The sequence below is a fragment of the Lactuca virosa genome, chromosome 6 (assembly GCF_052849685.1).
Source record: "Lactuca virosa cultivar CGN04683 chromosome 6, Lactuca_virosa_CGN04683_v6, whole genome shotgun sequence".
Lineage (NCBI taxonomy): Eukaryota > Viridiplantae > Streptophyta > Magnoliopsida > Asterales > Asteraceae > Lactuca > Lactuca virosa.
The window spans coordinates 204,782,751-204,804,034 of record NC_136431.1 but is presented as its reverse complement, the minus strand read 5'-3'; the positions used below and the strand labels follow the sequence as shown (position 1 = coordinate 204,804,034).

General features: G+C 34.3%; 1 protein-coding gene across 2 annotated transcripts; it reads right to left on the bottom strand.

Moving 5' to 3' along the window:
* Window positions 1-14,649: 14,649 nt before the first annotated feature.
* LOC145120147 (plant UBX domain-containing protein 8-like) lies at window positions 14,650-18,204 on the bottom strand. Of its 2 annotated transcripts, none has more exons than XM_079055941.1 (10): window positions 18,046-18,204; window positions 17,397-17,458; window positions 16,712-17,318; window positions 16,530-16,645; window positions 16,114-16,327; window positions 15,800-16,033; window positions 15,586-15,717; window positions 15,377-15,520; window positions 15,113-15,169; window positions 14,650-14,984 (listed from the first exon to the last, which is right to left on the bottom strand). In XM_079055941.1, the coding sequence occupies exons 1-10, from the start codon at window positions 18,127-18,129 to the stop codon at window positions 14,877-14,879; spliced, it is 1,758 nt and encodes a 585-aa protein (XP_078912067.1). In that variant the 5' UTR covers window positions 18,130-18,204; the 3' UTR covers window positions 14,650-14,876. The 2 variants fall into 2 exon arrangements, with proteins under 2 accessions (XP_078912067.1, XP_078912068.1); XM_079055942.1 differs by having other exon boundaries at window positions 16,712-17,315.
* Window positions 18,205-21,284: the final 3,080 nt, after the last annotated feature.

Below are 21,284 nucleotides of genomic sequence, written 5' to 3'. Positions count from 1 at the left end.
CGTACGCTGGTTGGAAGAAAATGAGACGGATGCTCGAGTAGGTCCGGATTGGTTGTTTGATTACACATCGCTTTTCAAATCCATAAATGTGTTTTCGGGTAGCTCATCTGGATCTGTCTCTGGTTCGAAGAATGTTGCTGAAGACGAAGACGAATAAGTTGTCTACAGACTCCTAACGGTATCATCTTCACAGCCTGAGGGGGAGTCCTCTGCTTCGCCTGAGGGGGAGCCCTCTGCTTCGCCTGAGGGGGAGTCATTTGTACATCTTGATAGTCCAAAATCTCCAGTTCATAATGATATTCCTGATGCTGAAGCTACACCACTCACTCCTATAGAAAGAGAGCTCATGTCTAAAGATACTTCCGCTGTTACTTCAACCTTTATGGAACTACTCTTTCCTAAAAACATTTCAAATGAGTTTCTAGCAGAGTCGTCTGACACGGTTCAATCAGAAAATGAAGGAGGTGTCAACATTCACAATCTTCATGTCTCACTTAATGATATTAGCCAAGAGATACCCTCAAGGATTCAACGCGATCATCCGATCGAAAACATCATTGGTCAGCTGGGCGACGGCGTTAAAACCAGAAGTCAGAGTGGAGATGTCAATACCTGTCTTTACTCTTGCTTTATCTCTCAAATAGAGCCCAAGAATGTTGAAATGGCTCTGAATAAGCCCAGCTGGGTAGATGCAATGCATGAAGAATTACATCAATTTGAAAAACTCAGGGTTTGGAAGTTGGTTGAATTGCCAAAGGGCAAAAAGTCTCTTGACACACGATGGGTCTATCGAAACAAGCAGGATGATTCAGGAGTTATAGTGCGAAATAAAGCTAGATTGGTGGTTCGCGGATTTCGACAGGTCGAGGGTCTTGATTACACTGAAGTTTATGCTCCAGTAGCTCGCTTGGAGGCTATTCGTATCTTCCTTGCATATGTCTCTTACATGAACTTCACCGTTTACCAAATGGACGTCAAGACCGCCTTCTTGTATGGCAAGGTGAAGGAAGAAATCTACGTTGATCAGCCCCTTAGGTTCGTTGACTCGAAGTTTCCTAATCATGTCTATAAGTTGGACAAGGCATTGTATGGGTTACATCAAGCTCCTTGAGCATGGATACTCTCGTGGCACTATCGATCAAACTTTGTTTATCAAGCATGTCGATAATGATCAGATTCTGGTTCAAATCTATGTTGACGACATTATTTTTGGGTTGACCAGTCCGCAGCTTTGCAAGGAATTCGAAGGTGTTATGAAAAAGAGGTTCGAGATGAGTTCGTTGGGAGAAATGACCATGTTTTTGGGGCTTCAGTTCAAACAAAATTCAACCAGAATCCTGCTACATCAAGCCAAGTATGTGGAGGATATTCTTGAGAAGTTCGGGTTTCATGACGCTAAATCTGCATCGACACCAATGGCTGAAAGACCTCTTTTGACTCCAGATACTGATAGCGATTCCGTAGATCAGACTCTTTACAGATCGATGATCGGATCGTTGATGTATCTTACTGCAAGTCATCCAGACATTATGTTTGCAGTTTGTCAATGCGCACGTTATCAAGCTAATCCTAAACTTTCACATCTTATTGCTGTCAAAAGAATTTTTCGGTATATCAAAGGTAGCCCAAAATTGGGTCTTTGGTATCCGAAGAATTCTGAATTTGATTTATATGCTTTTGCTGACAGTAATTATGGAGGCTGTGAGCTTGACAGGAAATCTACTTCAGGAGGGTGTCAATATCTTGGTGACAGGCTAGTGTCATGGCAGTGCAAGAAGCAACACACTGTCTCAACCTCAACAGCGGAGGTGGAATACGTTGTTGCATCTGCTTGTTGTTCTCAAGTTATCTGGATCCAACATCAGCTGTTGGACTACGGTTTGAATTACTTAGAAACCCTCATCTACTGTGATAATGAGGTCGCAATTCAAATTGCCAAAAATCCGGTCCAACATTCTAAAACCAAGCACATTGATATTAAAATTCATTTCATCAGAGATTGTTATGAACGTTCACTAATCCGGCTGGAACAGGTTCCCACTGCTAATAATGTGGCGGATCTGTTCACTAAGCCTTTTAACAAAGCTCGCTTCGATGTGTTTGTGGGATTTCTGAAAATGATTCGTTTTGAGGATTAAGTTTTTCTGTTTTATTTTTTTAGTTTTCTTAATTCCTCTTATTTTTTAAATTTATTTTTGTTTCTGTAGATAGGTTAGTTTAAATTTACGCATCTTATTTCCTTTTATTTTCTCACCCATGCACAAATTTAGGGGGAGAAATAATTAAAAGCAAAAAAAAATCCAAAAACAATAAAAAATCCAAAAATCCAAAAACAATAAAAATTCAAAAAATCCAAAAACAATAAAAAACCCAGAAAATTAAAAATATTGCTGACAGTTTTGTTTGTAGGTGTTGTGACGGGAAATGATATTAGCAAGTGATAACGGGCAATCTGAATTTGCGTAACGTACCTAAATTGAATTGTCTACGCTCTGTGCTCGATGCGCTGGTAGGCACGAAAGATTTTAATTGGACTTGACTAGGGAGAGTTGAACTTAAGGAATTCAAGGACTTGACAAACATTGATCTAGTTAGATCTGTTTAGCCTGACATTATGACGCTCGGATAAGTTGAGCAGGGAGATATACATGAGAATCTACCGGTTACATTAAATGAACCTGTATCTAGAACTGTGGATTAACTTTTCCTTGATGTGCGGATTTTGTCCTTAATTCCGGTTTTGATGGGGTGACTGGGGAATTCCGATGAACTAGGTCTGTAGAAGGTTATTTTCTTGCTTTCTGCATGTTAGTCATATGTTGCCTCCTCTGCATGATTGAGAGATCCGACCTGGACTGTAACATATGCAATTCTATCTCTCTGCATCTTCTCTCTATGCAATTCTTTCTATCTGTTAGACATATACTGTCTCCTCTGCGTGACTCATAATCCGACCTGGTACACAGTATATGCAACATTCTCTTCTCAATCCCTCTAAAAACTTCAGTTAGTCATATGTTTCACCCTCTGCGTGATTGGAAGAGATCCGACCTGGATGTATAGCATATGCATTCTAAATCCATTTTCTCTCTTAATAATTGTCTGCTCACTCGGTGTAAGGAGTATTCTGGAAGTCCTTGATGGCTGGAGCATACCAGGAAGCGGGAAACACGTTCTAGTACAATTAAAATTGAACACATACAGATTGTCTGTAGATCTCGCTGCTCAATTTAGGTGGACAACAATATCCCTGGTTGTAGTCAGTTAAATGGTCACAAGGAAATTTATTTAAGAATAAGGGCTAAAAATGTCATGTCATTGGTAAATTGTCCAAATTTTGTCACAAATGTTTCGTGCTTAAGTGGACCACAATACTGGCGATCGATCAGACGAAGACGTGAAAATAAGGGTACCGACAAGTGGGATAGGGCTGTCCAACAACTTTGATCCCAGTGTCACAAATTTATTCTCAGTAATTAAATATTCTTGTTGTACATTTTAATTTGATCTGATTTTATTTTATTTTTATTTTTATTTTTATTTTTTAATTTTAATTTTTAATTTTATTTTATTTTTGTTAATTGTTAAAATTTAACTATTAATTCTTTTGTTTTTAAATTTTACAAATTAATTTTACTTTATTTTATTTTATTTTATTTTATTTTTAATTTTAGTTTTAATTTTAATCCTCAAAAAAGGCTTTGTTTTAAAATTTTTGAAAATGTTGGACTAGGTATTACACTGTGTAGTCAGCAGGTAAAAGGATTGAGGGTATAAATAGAGTTTACAGCCGGAATCACCCTCATTCTTCTACTTCCGACCGCAAACTCTCCTTCTCTCTCTCTCTCTCTCTCTCTCTCTCTCTTCGGAAAAAAAATCTCGTTTTTTTTGTGAAATTGCTCCGATCACTTCGAAGGTATCATGTTTTCGACCATGGATATGTGTTTATTTCAGAGATTAAACGAGTTTTGAGCCTAAAAATCGACGAAAAAGGGTTGTCGGAGTTTACGGCCCAAGCTTACGTCCGTAAGGAGCTTACGACCGTAAACTCCGTTTGCGGCCACAGGCTTACGGTCACGAGTTTACGGTCGTAAACCCCTGTTGACCGTAAACTCCCCTTTTGACTTGAAATTTAATTTTAAAATTAATAATTCACTTTTGGGCTCGAAATTAAATCATTTGAAAAAATTATTTGCTCAAGTTTCTCTCTTGTCTTATTTGTTATGTTTTAGTGCAGATAAAATGGTGACTCTAAAGTTTGCAAATATGCACAACCTGGAAATGGTTCTTGCTGATCCTCCAGTGGCTCATATGGACTTCAAATCAATGATTCATGGATTACGAGAATGTTGTTTGGCCTCCGCCATCACTATGAACACTGCTATCTATCAGAAAATCATACGCGAGTTCTGGCAGACTGCCAACATGACGAGAGATGATGATGGTGCTGTGACTGTGGATGCAATTGTTCAAGGACGCAACATTGTGATCAATGAGCAGTTCATCAGAGAAACATTATTGATCAATGACCTTCCAAAGTTTCCCACCGAAATCGGCATTGAAGACGCTCAGAAGATATTAAAGAAGATGGGGGTATGAAGGCGTTTCTCCACCGACAATGAAGAAGCTTCTGCCACCCCACTGGAGATTCCTAGCTCATGTGTTTGTGAGCTGCATCTCCGGCAGGAGATCTGGTGCAGATGAAATTTCACTGAGAAACACCGGAGCTATAGTTTCTCTCGCTGCGGGAATTGGTTTCAATTTCTTAAGGTTCATTCTGGATGAATTTGTGGTCAACATCACTGCCACTACTCGGGATGCCTTCTTGTTGTATCCCAGGTTCATTCAGCTTTTCATAAACAAACAGTTCCCAGATATAGTAAAGGAGGGTGATACGCTCGACATGAAGTCCTTGGGTCCACACACCATTGGGCTAATCAAGCAAAATCGTAAAGGAAAGGTCAATTTTCAAGGACTTTATCCATTGGTCAAATTCGGACGTTTTGCTGAACCGGGAGAGGCATCTGAGTCCCATACTTCCTCTGACAAAGTATCTTCAGATTTCACCTCGTCTGAAAAGGTGGTCTCGGAAAGAGATGTGATAACCGTGTCAGATCAAGAAGGAGAAGAGATTGTTGCTCCTACTGCGTCAATAGCTGAGGAGCATGACCTTCAAACAGTCCAAGTTGAAAGAGATTACAATGAAGGGTCTTCCAAGAATACTGCTGAGCCTAATCAATATGAAGACCTTGACCTTATAGGATTCGATAAAGATGAGATTCCAACCAATTTTGGAACTAATGATGACTTTCTGTCGAATATCAATCTCAACTCACTGCTTGATAATCTCAGTGATGTTGCTCACACGGCAACGGAGAGTAGGGATACTGAAGACGTTCCCGAATCAACACCCATAACTGCAGAACAAGTGGTTGTCTCTACAATTCCAATGGTGACAGTGTCAGGGATTCTTCCCCTTAGCGTTGTCTCACCTATATCTGAACCACTTCAGGGTGATCACTCAACAGACCAGACCTCGCAGCCTCCTTTCAAAAGAAGATGAAGAGATCCTAGGTTCGGGCCTCTGGATTCTAACTTGTCTCATGGCTTGCCAATTACTTCAACTACAACTCCTGCTATTGTAACTACAGAACCTTTGCATGAAGGCCCTAGCACCATTTTTGAAACCAGTGGATCCTCTGTACCACCTGGACTTTCTCCTCCAAGGGCAGATCTTGATGAGGCCTCTGTACGGTTGGCTTTGTATCTTGCTCAAGAACAAACCGCTGCACCTTCTTCTAAGGGCAAAGGAATTGCTTTTAGGGAAGGTCAGTCAAGAGAAGATGATTTTGTGATTGATGAACTTCAGAAGAGAGTGAATGTACTGGATCAGAAAAACATTGAGCTCAGCATTCGAGTTGAAGATCTCTTAAGTGAGAATACAAATTTGAAGATTCAAGTTTCTGATCTCCAAGAATATAGGGAAACAAAGTCCAAGCAAATTTCTGAGCTCCAGGCTCATTTCAATCTTCTGACGTCCAGCTACTTTGATCTCAAGAAGAAGCTTGAAGAAGACCTCGGTGCTAAGTATAAGACATCTGCTGATGAGTATAGAATCCATATTCATTCTCAGGCTCATCCTATTGCCGTGCCAACTGCTCAGACTTCCCGAGTCGTGAACCGTTTTGAAGAAGAGCCTGCTCATGCTCCACGTGTTGCAGAAATTATTCGAGACAGACAAGCTGATGCTGCCAAGAAGAGACAACTCATGTTCAAGAGGAGTTCCGACAAAAACGCACCAGGAAATCAATCCACAATCACTGTTACGGATCTCGAAGCCATAAGGTTTAGAGATACGTATGGTGATCGGTCTGGAATCATATCTTGGGGTTTTCATGATCCCCTCAATATGTGGATTGTACGGAGGAAGAGTGGCAATACGGAGCTCTATAAAGACTGTCATGATTTTAATTCTTGGACCAAGGTGGATCTTTCAGAGCTGTCTCAATCTCCATTTTCAAACCCAACAAATAATCAACAAGCAACTAATTTCAAACGCTTTTTGGAAGATCAAGTGAAGAAGGGTTTTCCATCTATGAAGACTGCTGAATCTGTAATACAGCACCATCCTGACATCATTGATCCCAAAACTGGTCATCCCCTCCAGGTGGTGATGTGGCCTGCTACAAATCAAGTCAAACAAATTCCTGTGCTTCAAAATTACCCGGATGGATCCTTAAGCTCTATGATCTTTTGGGTATTTGATGAAACCACAGCATCTGCTGTCATCAAATTGAAGGAGGGATGCATTCGTTTGTATGATAGAAGGGATTTGTTTCAGTTTGGAAGATGGGACATTCTTCATCTAAGTCATTTTCAGATCAGAGTTGTTGAGGAGATATTTGAGTCAGCTGCGAAAGAATACACCACTATGGTTGCTGAGATTATAAACAAGCGTATTTGGAGTGGAGTTATGGGGCAAGATGAAGTGATGATTGTGGACAAAGATTAACTTCAAGCTAGCACCAAACCAAGGGGGGATTGAAGGGTCTAATTAATGGTTTGGTCTAGGCTTTTACTGTAATAGGTTCTTTTGTTTAATACGCACTTTTTGGTAGTCTAGTTGCGAGTTTACGGCCAGCTGTGAGTTTACGGTCGTAAGCTTGTTTACGACCGTAAGCTTGTTTACGGCCGTAAACCCAAGGCCGGCCCAGGTTCACTATAAATAGAGGCGTGTTAGGTCGTTTAATGGTTGTTGATGCCCTAGAGTTTCTGCTGCTATTCCACAAGTTGTACCAGACGTTTTGGCTTATAGAAGCGTGTGCAAGCTTTTTGAAATACTTGTTTCTACTATGTTCTTTATTATTAATGGTTGTGTTTACTGTTTGATCACTGGTAAGATCCGTTTCAGGACCTTACACAGATGCAACAGAAGTACCCGCATCTCTTCCCTAGTCCATAAACGCTTATCTTGTAAATTAATTTCGGGACTAAATTCCCTCTAACGGGGGGATGATGTAACAACCCGTTATTTCAAATCAACATATTGACTAAAAGTCAACTTCTTTTGTAATCTTGTGTGAACTAATAAAAATAGCGTAAAAAATAAAGTGTTCAAAAAGCTCAGTTTGAGAATACCATGTGATATATAACGTGTTGTGGTTTCCAACAATATAAAGAACACAAAAATCCGAGTTATAACGAAGAAGTTATGACCATTTTAAGATTCGTAACAATACCGGTAAAACGCTGTTAAGCGTAAAATACGAAGTTTCAATAAAATACTTTACAGCCTTAGGCTTCTAAATAAAAGTCGTAGATATCGTTAAGCTGTAAATATGCATAAAAAGAACGCTCAAATCTGACTTCATATGAGGAAGTTATGATTTTTAGAAGTTTTAGAATAGCAGTAGACAGCTAAAAACTCGAAATAGAGATCGAGACATTTTTAGCCGACGCAATCTAAACGAAAGTTGAAGATCTCGGCAAGAGCATCGCAACGATAAAAAGACAGACGAAAACGGACATCGGATAGAGAAGTTATGGATTTTTAACGGACTTTAGCAGTCCCGGTCTATTAAAAATATATTATTAAAAATAAAGTCAAAACTAGCCGACAGAGTCTAAATGAAAGTTGTAGAGTACAATCTCATCTACGCGTGGATATAAAGAACGTGAAAATCGGAGCTCGTACGCAAAAGTTACGGAATTTAGAAGTTTGGAAATCCAATTTACGCCCAACGTAAATTGGGTTACGCCCAGCGTACTCAGACACAGAGCCCTGTCCCATCGGCTAGCAGGCTAGCTAGACTCGAGTCGTAAGCGCTGACGACTCCGGAGTACGCCCAACGTACGGGGATGCTCCAGCACTATAAATAGGGTGCATGAGCTCCGGATTTTTGGCACACATTCTCAACTTCTCTCTCACTTTCACACTCTCTTGAGCTCCAGAAGCTATCCCGATACCCTCGATTCCATACCCGAGCCCCGACGGAAGTTTTTACGCTACCGAGATCCCCGAGAAACCCGAAGACGCAACTTTCCGCAGTCGAAGTTCTGCTCGATTCTCGTCTCACTCTCTTCAAACCAAACAAGTGAGTTCATACCCCTTTTCTACCATTTTAAATGCTTTTAAAAGGCTTTTATTACTATACGGGGGAGAATACAAGTAAAAACGTAACCTTACTCGCATGAAAACATCGAACTTTTGAGTATACATTGCATGATGGTTTTTACAACTACTGAATGGTTTAGTTAACATGTAAACATCTTACATTACTTTACCCACTTTGGGATACAACATGGTTTATAAATAAAAATGTGTTTTATTTATAAATACGTATACGATTTCATACCAACAGTGAGCATTTCAACTACAACATTTTATATTCACGGGAATATATACATTACTACTATGGTTTTGGCAATACTTTGAAAAACGATAGACTTTGCGAAAACAAACATACACTTATGATACGTAACATAATTGAGAATTTGTGAGACAACATCTTCACTATACCCAATGGGGGTATTATAGTAAGTCATGTCTTATAACCAGAATCTCCTGTCCAGAGAGCGTGGCAAGTGTGTATAGATCTATACAGTCCGCGGGGTGACAAGTGTCATAACGTTTCGACGCCTGAAGACCGTCGCATGCAGGCAAATATAATAGTATGGTTATGAGAACTCACCGAATATATGATTAATGCAGTATCATGTCTTTACGGGAAAAGTAATATTTCGTTTTACTTTTACGTACCTCAACGATCTTCACATAGTTTTATTTTTATAATAAGACTATACAACAACATTTTGAGCATGATATAGTGCTTATAGTTTACGGTCTTGAACATTTAAAGACTGCATTTATACATTTAGGAAAATAAGAGATTTTTCCTGTTTCAAAACATACATTACACACGTGACACGATTTACTACACAACTTGTAAGAAAATATGGGATTTTCTGGAAATACATACACGAACTTTCGAATGGCATACATTTATTCAAACCACTACTTATGAACTCACCAACTTAATTGTTGACACTTTTTCTTTGAAATGACTTGTGTTCTCAGGGAATCACTAAGGCAGGTTGTCAGCAATCTTTTGAAGCTTAACGCGATGACGTTACTTGCATATTTTTGAATCATGATTTGTGTAATCAACTTTTGAACTTGTATTGATACAATCATGTAAACTTTTCAACTAATGTAATATGGTGGTGTGTACTTTCTTTACTATACAATTGTTGTGATACTGGACATGACGTCATCCGCCCCCGAACGTTTCCGCCGTTCAGGATTGGGGGTGTGACATTAACAAACACAATTGTGGTCACAATATGAGTTCTCCAACATAGTCAAATTCAATACTTCAATTACTTATCTAAGATTGGTTTAATCTTAGCTCTAATAATATAGCGTTCATTAAATTACTAGGTAGTCACATTCATGTAGATTAATGGTCACTAAACTATACAGAATATAAATTAAAGCAATCAAGTATCAAGTTAAGCATGCTAGGTATAAACAATCACACACAAGATATTAACCAACTAGAAAAGTCTAAATTAATATAAACAAACCATGAGTTCCAGCTTCATCTAGCTAACAGAAGCAGCTAGATTTAGCTACTCATCAAAATAATCACACTAGTAAACTTCATATTCAAAGGCATAGTAATGTACCAAACTATAAACAAAGTATGATCTCCTTCTTCTTCCTTGGTTGAAGCTATGAGGTTTCTGACTTGTATTCTTCTGAAAAACAACTTCTGGAACTCTATTCTTCCAAAAACCCACCCTCAAACCCGTACGTGTTAAAGATATATATACTTATCATGAAATTACATTCCACATCGTGGAATTGGATGAATCCTTATCGGGCAAGGATTTCGACTTTGCGCGTACTCATCTTCCAGAATTTTCCTTTCCACGTCGTGTAAGTGATATCCACGATGTGGATACAGCTGTTTTCGTAAGTTTTCTTTTCTTTAGTCTTCTAAGCCTCCAAAGATCCTTCTTTTGTTACTTTTGGTCCTTATTATTCAAAATGACTTCTTTTGGCTGCAAAATACAATTTAATCTTATAAGTACCATTATTTTATGCAAATAACCAAAATATGTATAAAAATATATTCACATATTGTATAAATATGGCAATATCAGTATGTTGGATTGGAATACACCCCAGGGTTGGGCCCAGTAATTAGTATGGTATGTGGTATTTTAGGAAACTTACTAAGTTTTGTGCTTACAGTTTTATGGTTTAACATTTCAGGTACTTCTGGTTCGAAAAGAAAGGGTCCAGCGTGATAGCACTACATCCCCCAGAGTTTATTCTGCATTAGCTATTTGTGATTTTTACTCTGATGTTTTGATAATACTATTACTTTGATTATCTTTTGGAACAAATAAATGAATGATTTGATTGATTAAAAATGAAATGTTTACTTGGTATTTTTTGAACGTTACAAAAATTTTCATTAGAAACGATGTTATATTTCTTCAAAATTAATGTTCAGGATGTTAAATCATTATAGACTATAACTTCAATCGAATATGAATAATTTCTTACATCGATAAATCTTTATAAAAGCATGAGATAATATTTGAATCGATTCTCTTATTTATATTGTCATATTGATTCTTATTTGTATTATATGTTGAATTTATTTCATTATAGATTGAATATTCGATACATTTTGGCTTTCTAATTGATAAAGAATATGTTTTATGTCGTTTTAATCTAAAATTTTGGTATCTTTTGTCAGTGCAAAGTATTAAGAAGAATATAGAATAGATTGCTACATATGTAAAGATTTAATGGTATTTGTTTGATAGAAGTAGAAGGAATAATAACCAATGTTCTAAATAACATTAGACGGTGATTTGACAGTAATGTCAAATATCAAGTTTTTACAAATCATGGTGAGCCACGTGATATATATATATATATATATATATATATATATATATATATATATATATATATATATACACACACACACACACAGAGAGAGGGAGAGAGAGAGAGAGAGAGAGAGAGAGAGATAGAGAGAGAAAGAGAGATAGAGAGAGTTAGGTTCTTTTGAGAACCAAAAGATTTGTAAGAACTTGCGAACTCATAATCAGCTTATCACTTTTCAACACTAAAAACACCGATCTTCTCTAAATTATGCATCTAAGCCATATCCAGGCTTAAAAAAAGATTTGACAAATGTATTTATTTATTTATTTATTTTTTTGGTTTTTTGTAGGACTGCTGATGAGCACAATCAGCAGTTGTACGGACTGTTGATAAGCACAATCAGCAGTCATATAGACTGCTGATGAACACAATCAGCAGTCATTTGGACTGCTGATTGTTCATCAGCAGTCCATATGGCTGCTGATTGTGCACATATGCAGTCCATACGACTGTTAATTGTGTTCATCAGCAGTCCGTACAACTGTTGATTATGCATACATGAAAATTATAAAGAAAAAAAATTGTCAAATCTTTTTTTGAGCCTAGATATGGCTTAGACGTGCCATTTGGAAAAGATTTGTGTTTTTGGTGTTGAAAAGTGACGAGTTGATTATGAGTTCACAAGTTCTCACAAATCTTTTGGTTCGCACAATAACTCAGCCATATATATATATATATATATATATATATATATATATATATATATATATATATATATATATATATATATATATATATATATATATATATGACTTAAGGTGATATTTTATTAAAGCACGACATCGAGTACAAAGCTTGAAGCCAGAACTTTGATAATAACTACGCCACCACATGCCCACATTTCTTTGATAGAAATAGTAGAAAGAAAGATAACTGAAATTCGCAAAAATCAATCCAAATTAACAAAATCGAACTTTACTAAAACCAACCATATTAAATTCTCTTAGTTATAATACATATTATAAAAACACAATTCTTGATTCAATCTCAAATTTAACTAGTTTCTTGGTATCTTGTTCTCTCTTTCGCTACAAAGAACCACATCATTTTGTAATAAGGTGACAAGTAGTGGAGCCACATGGATTATTTCAATCGCTTATGAAAGATGTATATTTCTGTCACTCTTCGAAGCCTATTAAAAATGTTGTTACTTACAATCATGAAGATATTTAAACAAAAACAGAAAAGCAAAATGTAATATAGGTTGTTACAGTTTGTCTTCTCGCTTATTTGTATGGTGTGGTAACTAATTTCTCATGTGGTTAATTTTGATTTTAAAAAATGTGTAGGTTTACCTTCTTTTAAGTGTATAAAATAAAGTATTTCCACTTCTTTTGTCATTTAAAAAACAAAACCAAACTGCTCCCAAACCGATTTAGTCCAAAGAGAAACAATCAATAGATCCATATACTAAATGTTTCAGTTTCACAACCACAACCAAATAAAACCCACAAATTCCATCCACAAAATGACATGGATCCAATATCAACTTTTTAAATACAAAATTAAAAACATAGCAAACATTCCAACCACAAACATAATTACCATATACGTATTTTAATGAGGTCTATATGTTTTCTTAATAATGAAAACTATTTAAATAATATCATAATATTCTAAATAGACTCAAGAAATAATGCTTCTTGTTTGCTTTACAAACCAAGTTCGTCTAAAGTTAAGCTACATTTTTCATCACTAAATGTCTGGCGAGGGTAGGGTCTCACCTATATTAAAGTCATCGAAAATAGTCAACCACATTGGACCTTTTGGTACTCGTATAAATTTTAGTACACAATTTGACATTAAAATCAGGAACAAAATTTTTATTAGAAACGATGATTAATTTCCTTCAAAAAAAAATTCTTGTAACTTTCCAATAGACTTCAATCAAATATGAACAATTTCTTACATCAATAAATCTTTTTGAAAACTAAGAAAAAATTTGAATGGATTCTTTTTTTTTTTCTCATGTCTTATTGATTCATGACATTTGTAATATACCTTGAATTATTTCATTATTTATTGAATAGGACAATACATTTTGGATCTTGAAAAGATAAGGAATATATTTTATGCCTTTTCAATCTAATATGCTGGTATCTTTTATCCGTGAAAAATATTAAGAGTGATAGCACAGATTGCTACATATGTAAAGATCCTTTGACATTTGTTTGATAGAAATAGATGGAATAATATTAATAAGTATGCCACATCTCTTTGATAGAAATAGTAGAATGAACCAAATAGTTTATTCCTTAACGGTATCAGATGTTGCTCTCCCTCTTTGATGCTGAGGGTTCAAGTCTCGTCAGAGACATAAGTGAATTTAAGAATAGTTTAAGAATAAATTAGATTTGTCGTTCAAAAAAAATAGTTGAAAGAATAATAATAACTTGAATAAACAAAATTCAATCCAAAATTAATACAATCGAGCTAAACTAAAACCAACCATATTTAATTCTCTTAGTACACTCATTTCAAAAAAATTCTTGATTCAGTCTCAAATACAATTACTTTCTTGTTCGATCTTTTGCTACAAAGAGCCGCATCTCTTTTTATTTTTTATTTATTTATTTATTTATTTATTTATTTATTATTATTATTATTATTGCATAAGATGACAAATGAGTGAACATATGAATATTTATGTCACTCTTTGGAGCCTATAAAAATGTTAGTAATTACATTACAAATAATGACGGAAATTTTCAAAAAAAAAAAGTGTATAAAAAGTATTTCCACTTTTCTTGTCGCTTAAAAATGTAAAGATATAACAATAAGTCGCTCTACCATAGTCCTACATGCTTTTTAAGTTTGTCAACAAAGATAAATTCATTTAATTTTATTTTCAATTAAAAAATCACAATGCTTTAATAAGGAAAAAAAAAAGATAAAAAGTATATTATTACAATTAGATAGATTTTCCGGTGTACAATGCTTTGGTGAACGAAATTAAAAAATCAAAAAGTACAATGCTATAATTGAAAATTATACGAGTATAATACTATAATACACATGAATTTAATTACATTATTACTTCTTACATTTAATCCTTTATATATATATACCAAAAAATATATCAATGTTCATCCACAACTCAGTTTGGGGGACCAGTAGCACCGTTCTACAAGAACCGGTCTGATAAACAAGGCTAGTCCCAAACGAATTTAGCTCAAACAAAAACATCAATAAATCCATACACTAAATATTTCGCAGCCACAACCAAATAAAACCCAACAAAATTCCCACCCACATAACGACATCGATCCAATATCAACTTTTTAAATACAAAATTAAAAACATACCAAACATCTCCAACCACAAACATAATTACCGTATACGTATTTTAATGAGGTCTATATGTTTTCTTAATAATAAAAAACTATTCAAATAATATCATAATATTCTAAATAGACTCGAGAAATAACGCTTCTTGTTTGCTAGACAAACCAAGTTCATCCAAAGTTAAGCTACTTTCTCCATCACTAAATGCCCGGCGAGGGTAGGGTCTCACCTACATTAAAAGTCAACAAAAATAGTCAAACCACATTTGACCTTTCGGTCAACCATATATATTAATCTAAAATATATTTTACAAAATGATCAAAGAAAAGTATGAAGATATCTTGAAAGAAAGTTTACCAATCTGTATGAACCAGGCTTCACCACTCTGGCAACATCGATGAAGTTGAAAAGATACTGCCAAGAAAAAAAAATTAGAAATTTTAGTAAATTACAATATTGGTCCCTGAGTATATTTGAATTTTGCAATTTTAGTCCTTATTTATGGATAGTTATTTTACTTGGAACAAGGATCAAAAAGTAAACTACTCTAGTATTTATTTTTAATGTAATATTGATGAATAATGAGACAAGGGTAAAATTGTAGATTTGCAAACATGGTACCTGTAATTTGTCGGTTCTGAGAAATCTGCGACCACGGCGGCTTCCATCAGGCATACGGACAAGAAGGGTGACAGCATTTTCATCATCAGAAGAAGGTTCGTGAGGAAGGGAAGCTTCTTTTGCTGCTAATTGTCTTTCAATTTCCTGAAAAAGGGCAAAATGGTCATTTATCACAAAGTTTATAAACTATAAAGTATAAACAGGCTCACCTGCTCTTCTTCTAACTTAATGCGAGACTCTTCCTCCTTTCGCCTTTCTTCTTCCATGGCAGCTTCTTTGGCTGACTGTTCTAGTAGTTCCTTTTCTCTGTCAGCTTGTAATGATGCAAGATACTCATCATCCTGAATGTATTTATTTATTTGTTAGTAATGGCAAAATCGTAATTTCTGAGTGATTTTGTGTTAATGAAATGTAGTAATGTACCTGTTGTTCGCGTATTAAACGTTGAGCAGTGAGAGAGGGTGAGGGAGGGCGTGGCGCAGGCCTAGGGTAAGATCCTAGACCTCCTCCATGTCCATCAATCAAACCATTTTGCATGAACTGATGAGGGGCATATGGGACATTTACATTATACCCTGTGCCTTCAGGGATTCCACCAAATAGTGCAGCCTCAAGCATCACTGCTTCATCGTGTTCTAAAGATGAGATGCCTCCCCACTATAATACAAAAATAATGATTATTTAAAAATGGATTAAATATATTTGTTGATAATGATTTGATAGAGAGGAAAAGATACTTCATGGAATTCATTGGCATTGTTTGGAGGAGGATTGATGATTGGTTGATGTTGAGGACTTGAAGGTGAGCTCAAGTTTACTTCTTCAATGTCTTTGTCTTTTGCAGAGTCAATAGAGGTGGAAGCCATAAAACGAATCCTGTTTCTAACCAAAGGTTGGTCTTCTACATCTTCAACTTCATCTGGAATCAATGAGCTGCTCCCCACATCCAACCTATTTTACATTTGCATACTTTTGTCATAACTACATTGATTCCATAGTATGATGGAATGGAATGAACAAATTAATGGAATGAGCAAGGTAAGGGAATAGGTCATTACTCATTACATTCCATTCCATTATCATGTTTGGTTGGCTTGAAGGAATGGAACAAGTTTACAATTAGAAAGAAAAATATGGTATCTTATAGACTTACCTTCCATTTGATGCTGCTAATGTGTCCACTTCTTCCACCTCAAACTTAGAACCTCTTGGTTCTGATGGTCCCACTTCAGATCCTAGCTGGCGTAAGGCTTTTTCTTGCTCAGCAGTCTGCAAAGGCCAAAAGATCAATGGTAAGGATGAAGGAAAGAACATAAAATGAGACTAGACACGAACCTTTAAAGATAGAGAAACTGCATGTGCTAGATCAGGATCTTCCAATTGCCTTAGATTAGGTACAGCAACATCCCTTTGACTCATCAGGGAATCCTGTTTGGAAGCCTCAATTGCAGCTCGAATCATCTCTTCTTCAATTCCATGATCATGGGAATCACCGATTCCAGGAGCACTTGCTGTCAAACGAGTGTTTACACCTGCACGTGATGGAAGAGAAGTTGGAAAGTCTTCATCATCATCATCATCATCATCATCGATTATCACATGTGCACGGGTTCCTGGGACATTGTCTGTTGTTGTCTCTGTGACATCTTCGATTCTTGGAGCATGTCCAGAATGATCTGATTCTGTACTTGGCCCATCCTTGACCTCAATTGGAATCTGCCTCACTTCTCTTGGATGAGACACAAATGGTTCACTACCCCTGAACCCTGGCCCACTATCAAATATACTTCTTGTGAAGTTTGGATCAAGAAGAGAGAATGGGTTGATGTTGATATCTCTAGCAGAAGGAAAGAGGGAGAGAGGAGGTCTCTGAGATGGAAGAGTTGGATCATCTATGTCCATGAAATCCTCAGGTGGAGCAGCAATGGAGGTTGCCTGTCTGCTATAATAACATAAGTGAAATATGAGTCAGAAAGTAAGATGGAAGTTGTGAACTTATTAAATGGTGAAGAAAACTAACATGTTTCTATCTCCTTCAGTGAAATGTGCATTAACAGCTACATTGAGATCTCCACCATGCTCCTGACAGAAATATAGATAGCAAATATCTTAGTAAGCTTTGAAATTTACAAATTTAAAAGGTAAATCCAAGAAAACATGAAGCAAAAATACTCAAAGCCATGAATCCTCACCAAAGCAAATGCCAAATTAGACCATTTTGAGATAATATCACTTGTTGACCTTTTTGATGCCAAACAAGTTACTTACAAACAGGAACCAATAAAAAATCGCTCCCTTGATTGAACTTCGTAACAAGTAATGTTCGGAGACTCGATATGCAAGAAAACCCTACCACTTTTGTGAATATAAGTGCTAATTTTGAAATCAAGCCCTAGCCCTTTCTACGATACCATAGTAAATCAAAATTGCATCTATATGGAATCAGTTTATTCGAATGAAACTAAAAATTAGGGAATAGTTAAAAACTAACCCCTACATTCTATTCTAACATCGAAAATCAAGCTCAAGATAACATATAAGCACGTATTAACACTGCTAATAGGTACCAGAATAAATCAAATAAACGATATCAATTAATCAAGAAGGAAAAGGAAAAGAAAAACTATATGATCAGTGACGCGATTTAGATGAAGATTTAGTGTGATTACCGTGAGTTTCTGTATAGCAACCGATTCAGATGAACCGGTGATGCTCATGAATGTCTCGATTGCTTCTTGATTAGGTGTCGCCATCGACGGAATTTTGCAGAACAGGTTATTCTTCACTTGAGAAGATATATATAAAGTTATGAACGATTAAAATCCGGTTGTGGGTGAGGAAGGAAATATAAATAGTAAGTAGCTTGTATTTATCTTGGAAACAAATGACGGTCTCTTGTTAATGGCATGTTTAGCCCCTATACTATTATTGTTGAAACTTTTACCCCTTGGAGTTTGAAAATTGTATCATGAAATTTCAACTTTTGAATTTTGAACTATTATATTTGATTTTTCAATACATAAATATTAGCCCTTCTTAAAAAAGGTATTATGTATCTATGTTAATTTTTTTTTACCATTTTATGTAATTTTCAAATATTTACTAACTGTTTTAGAAGGGCGGTTGCCTCATTGTTGAAATTTGTGGAATTTGATAAGATCTCATTATATTTTGAGTATTTAAGTTTCAAATGATGAGGTTGTATAATATTTCTCTTTGTAAAATAATTCAATATTTCTTTTTGTAAAACATTTTGTAATAATTCATATATCTTAAACCATATTCATTTGAAACTATAAAAACTCTTCTCTTTATCTTTAAAATAATATAACTCAAATAACTTTTAAAATAATGATATTTAGTTGGCAAAATAAGATACGAAGCTAACTTTACTATTGGAGTCTTAACGGCGTTTTTCTATTATAGTTCAACATGTTTTTAGCTAATAATACTCCATTTGCTAACTCTATAATTTATCATTATATATCATGACTCGAAAGTATTTTAAAATAATTGTATTTAATTGTTTAATGGAAATTAAATGTTAATTTTAATGTTTGTTAGTCTTAATGTATTTAAGTTTATAACTTTACCTACTACAACTTACCATGTTTTTAACTAATAATATTTAATTGGTTAATTTAAATATGGTGTTAATTTTAATTGTGACATAGGTTAACTTTCCTTAACCTAAAATATAATCATACATATAATTTTAATGTGTTTCTAATAATATAAATAGAATAACACACACACATATATATATATATATATATATATATATATATATATATATATATATATATATAATGATGTATAATTTTTTTGTTATTATAATAAGCTTAGTTAATGTATTTATACAATAAGAATGTTTTCATTACAAATGTTATAAGTGTCTGATAATTGCAAGACGGTATTATTGGAAATGTCAAACATAATAACAATGACAATTATAATATTTGTATTTGCCAGTTCAAAAAAAAAATAACAATGACAATTATATCGACAAGAGCATATATTTGATGTTTTAAACATATTATTATATTACATGCAACACATGTGTATATGTCTAATATAATATAATAGGTATCATCTTACTTGCACAACATTCATTTAAAACTTCCACAATTTTTCAAATACTTTCTAGTAAAGATTAGAAATTGATTCATTAATATAAAATAAATATAAAGATAATTAAACTTTCTACCTAATTTTAGTCTTTTATGACTCTTCATAATAAAAATGGTTTTTAAATATTGATAATTACTACATTTTAGTCTTTTATGACTCTTCATAATAAAAGTGGTTTTTAAATATTGATAATTAATGGTAACATGGTTGTATAAATTATTAAATTATCTTACAAATAGATGATATTTTTAATAATCATCGTTATCGAAATTAAAAAAAATTGTTAACCACGCAACTTTTAAGCCAGCTAATCACAACAATAGTTAAAAGTACCAATATATTAATAATTATATTCTAATTTTATTCACGCGCATGTTATGGTTAGAAACCATTAAAAGTGTAATTCTAATATATGTTAATTTTATCTAATAATTCAATGTAGTTACAATTTTGTGTGAAAATGATTATTTTTTAGCCAATATAATTATTTTAAAAGATATATATTTATTAGAATTTTAACTAAATAATTTTAACTTGCGCGTGATATTTTAAATAATCATCATTATCGAAATTAAATAAATTGTTAACCACGAAGCTTTTAAACCAATTAATCACAAAAATAGTTAAATGTACCACTATATTAATAAATATATTTTAATTTTATTCATGCGCAAGTTACGGTTAGAAACCATTAAAAGTATAATTCTAATATATGTTAATTTTATCAAATAGTTCATTGTAGTTACAATTTTGTGTAAAAATGATTATTTCTTAGTCAATATAATTATTTTAAAATATATATATTTATTAGAAATTTAACTAAATAATTTTAACTTACGCAACACACAAACGTAAAACGTTGGTCTAGTGATTCAAATAAATAAAATTGAAAAATAAAATAGATTATATAATAATAATAATAATAATAATAAATTTGAATGACAAACAAATATTTCGGATAAGTTGTTAAAACAAAATTCTTGAGCATATGATTATATTTAAAAACATGTAAAAAAATAATAAAAGAAAATGTGTAAAGCTAAAGATCCAAAATGATGAGAATACTAGTGTATGGGCCAAATAAGACATGTACACATAATAGTGGGTGCAAAATAACTATTTGTACATAGAGTATGAAGCCGCTTGGTGCTTCGCCATTGTTCCACGTACAGTACACCTCTTTTTCTTTTTGGATGATACAGTGTTACGAACAAGGGCTGAATTAGATCAGTGAGAGTTATATGTGCCGTTGGATGAGACTCATCGTCTATGTTAGGTCAATGTTTAGATATAATCCGATGGTCAATAATGCAATTTGAGATGAGCACACATAGATCTTGATGAGCCCCTGCTACACCATGTTGCCCCATGGAATCTTGGGGGAGGAGTTAAGTAACTAGATTACTTTTGTTAAAGTTCTTTTTTAACCTTTTTTATTTTTAATAAATAACTTTAACTAAAATCAAATATATACTTAAAAGTATATATTATTTTTTTAAGAAAAAAAAAAAACAAATTTAGGTAATCATTTATGGTTAATAGAACCGATCCAATTCGAATCGATCAACCCAGCTACAAACCGAATGATTATATTGGATATTCAATCATAGTTGGATTAGATTGGTTTTGAAATTTCAAAATTTAGTTGGATTCGCTCGATTTTTGGATGACTATGAAAATCTAATAGATAATCGAACTAGACCGATCTAACGTTCATCCAATTAGATATTCAATATTATCATCCAGTAAATATCAAATTACCATCAAATGCTATATC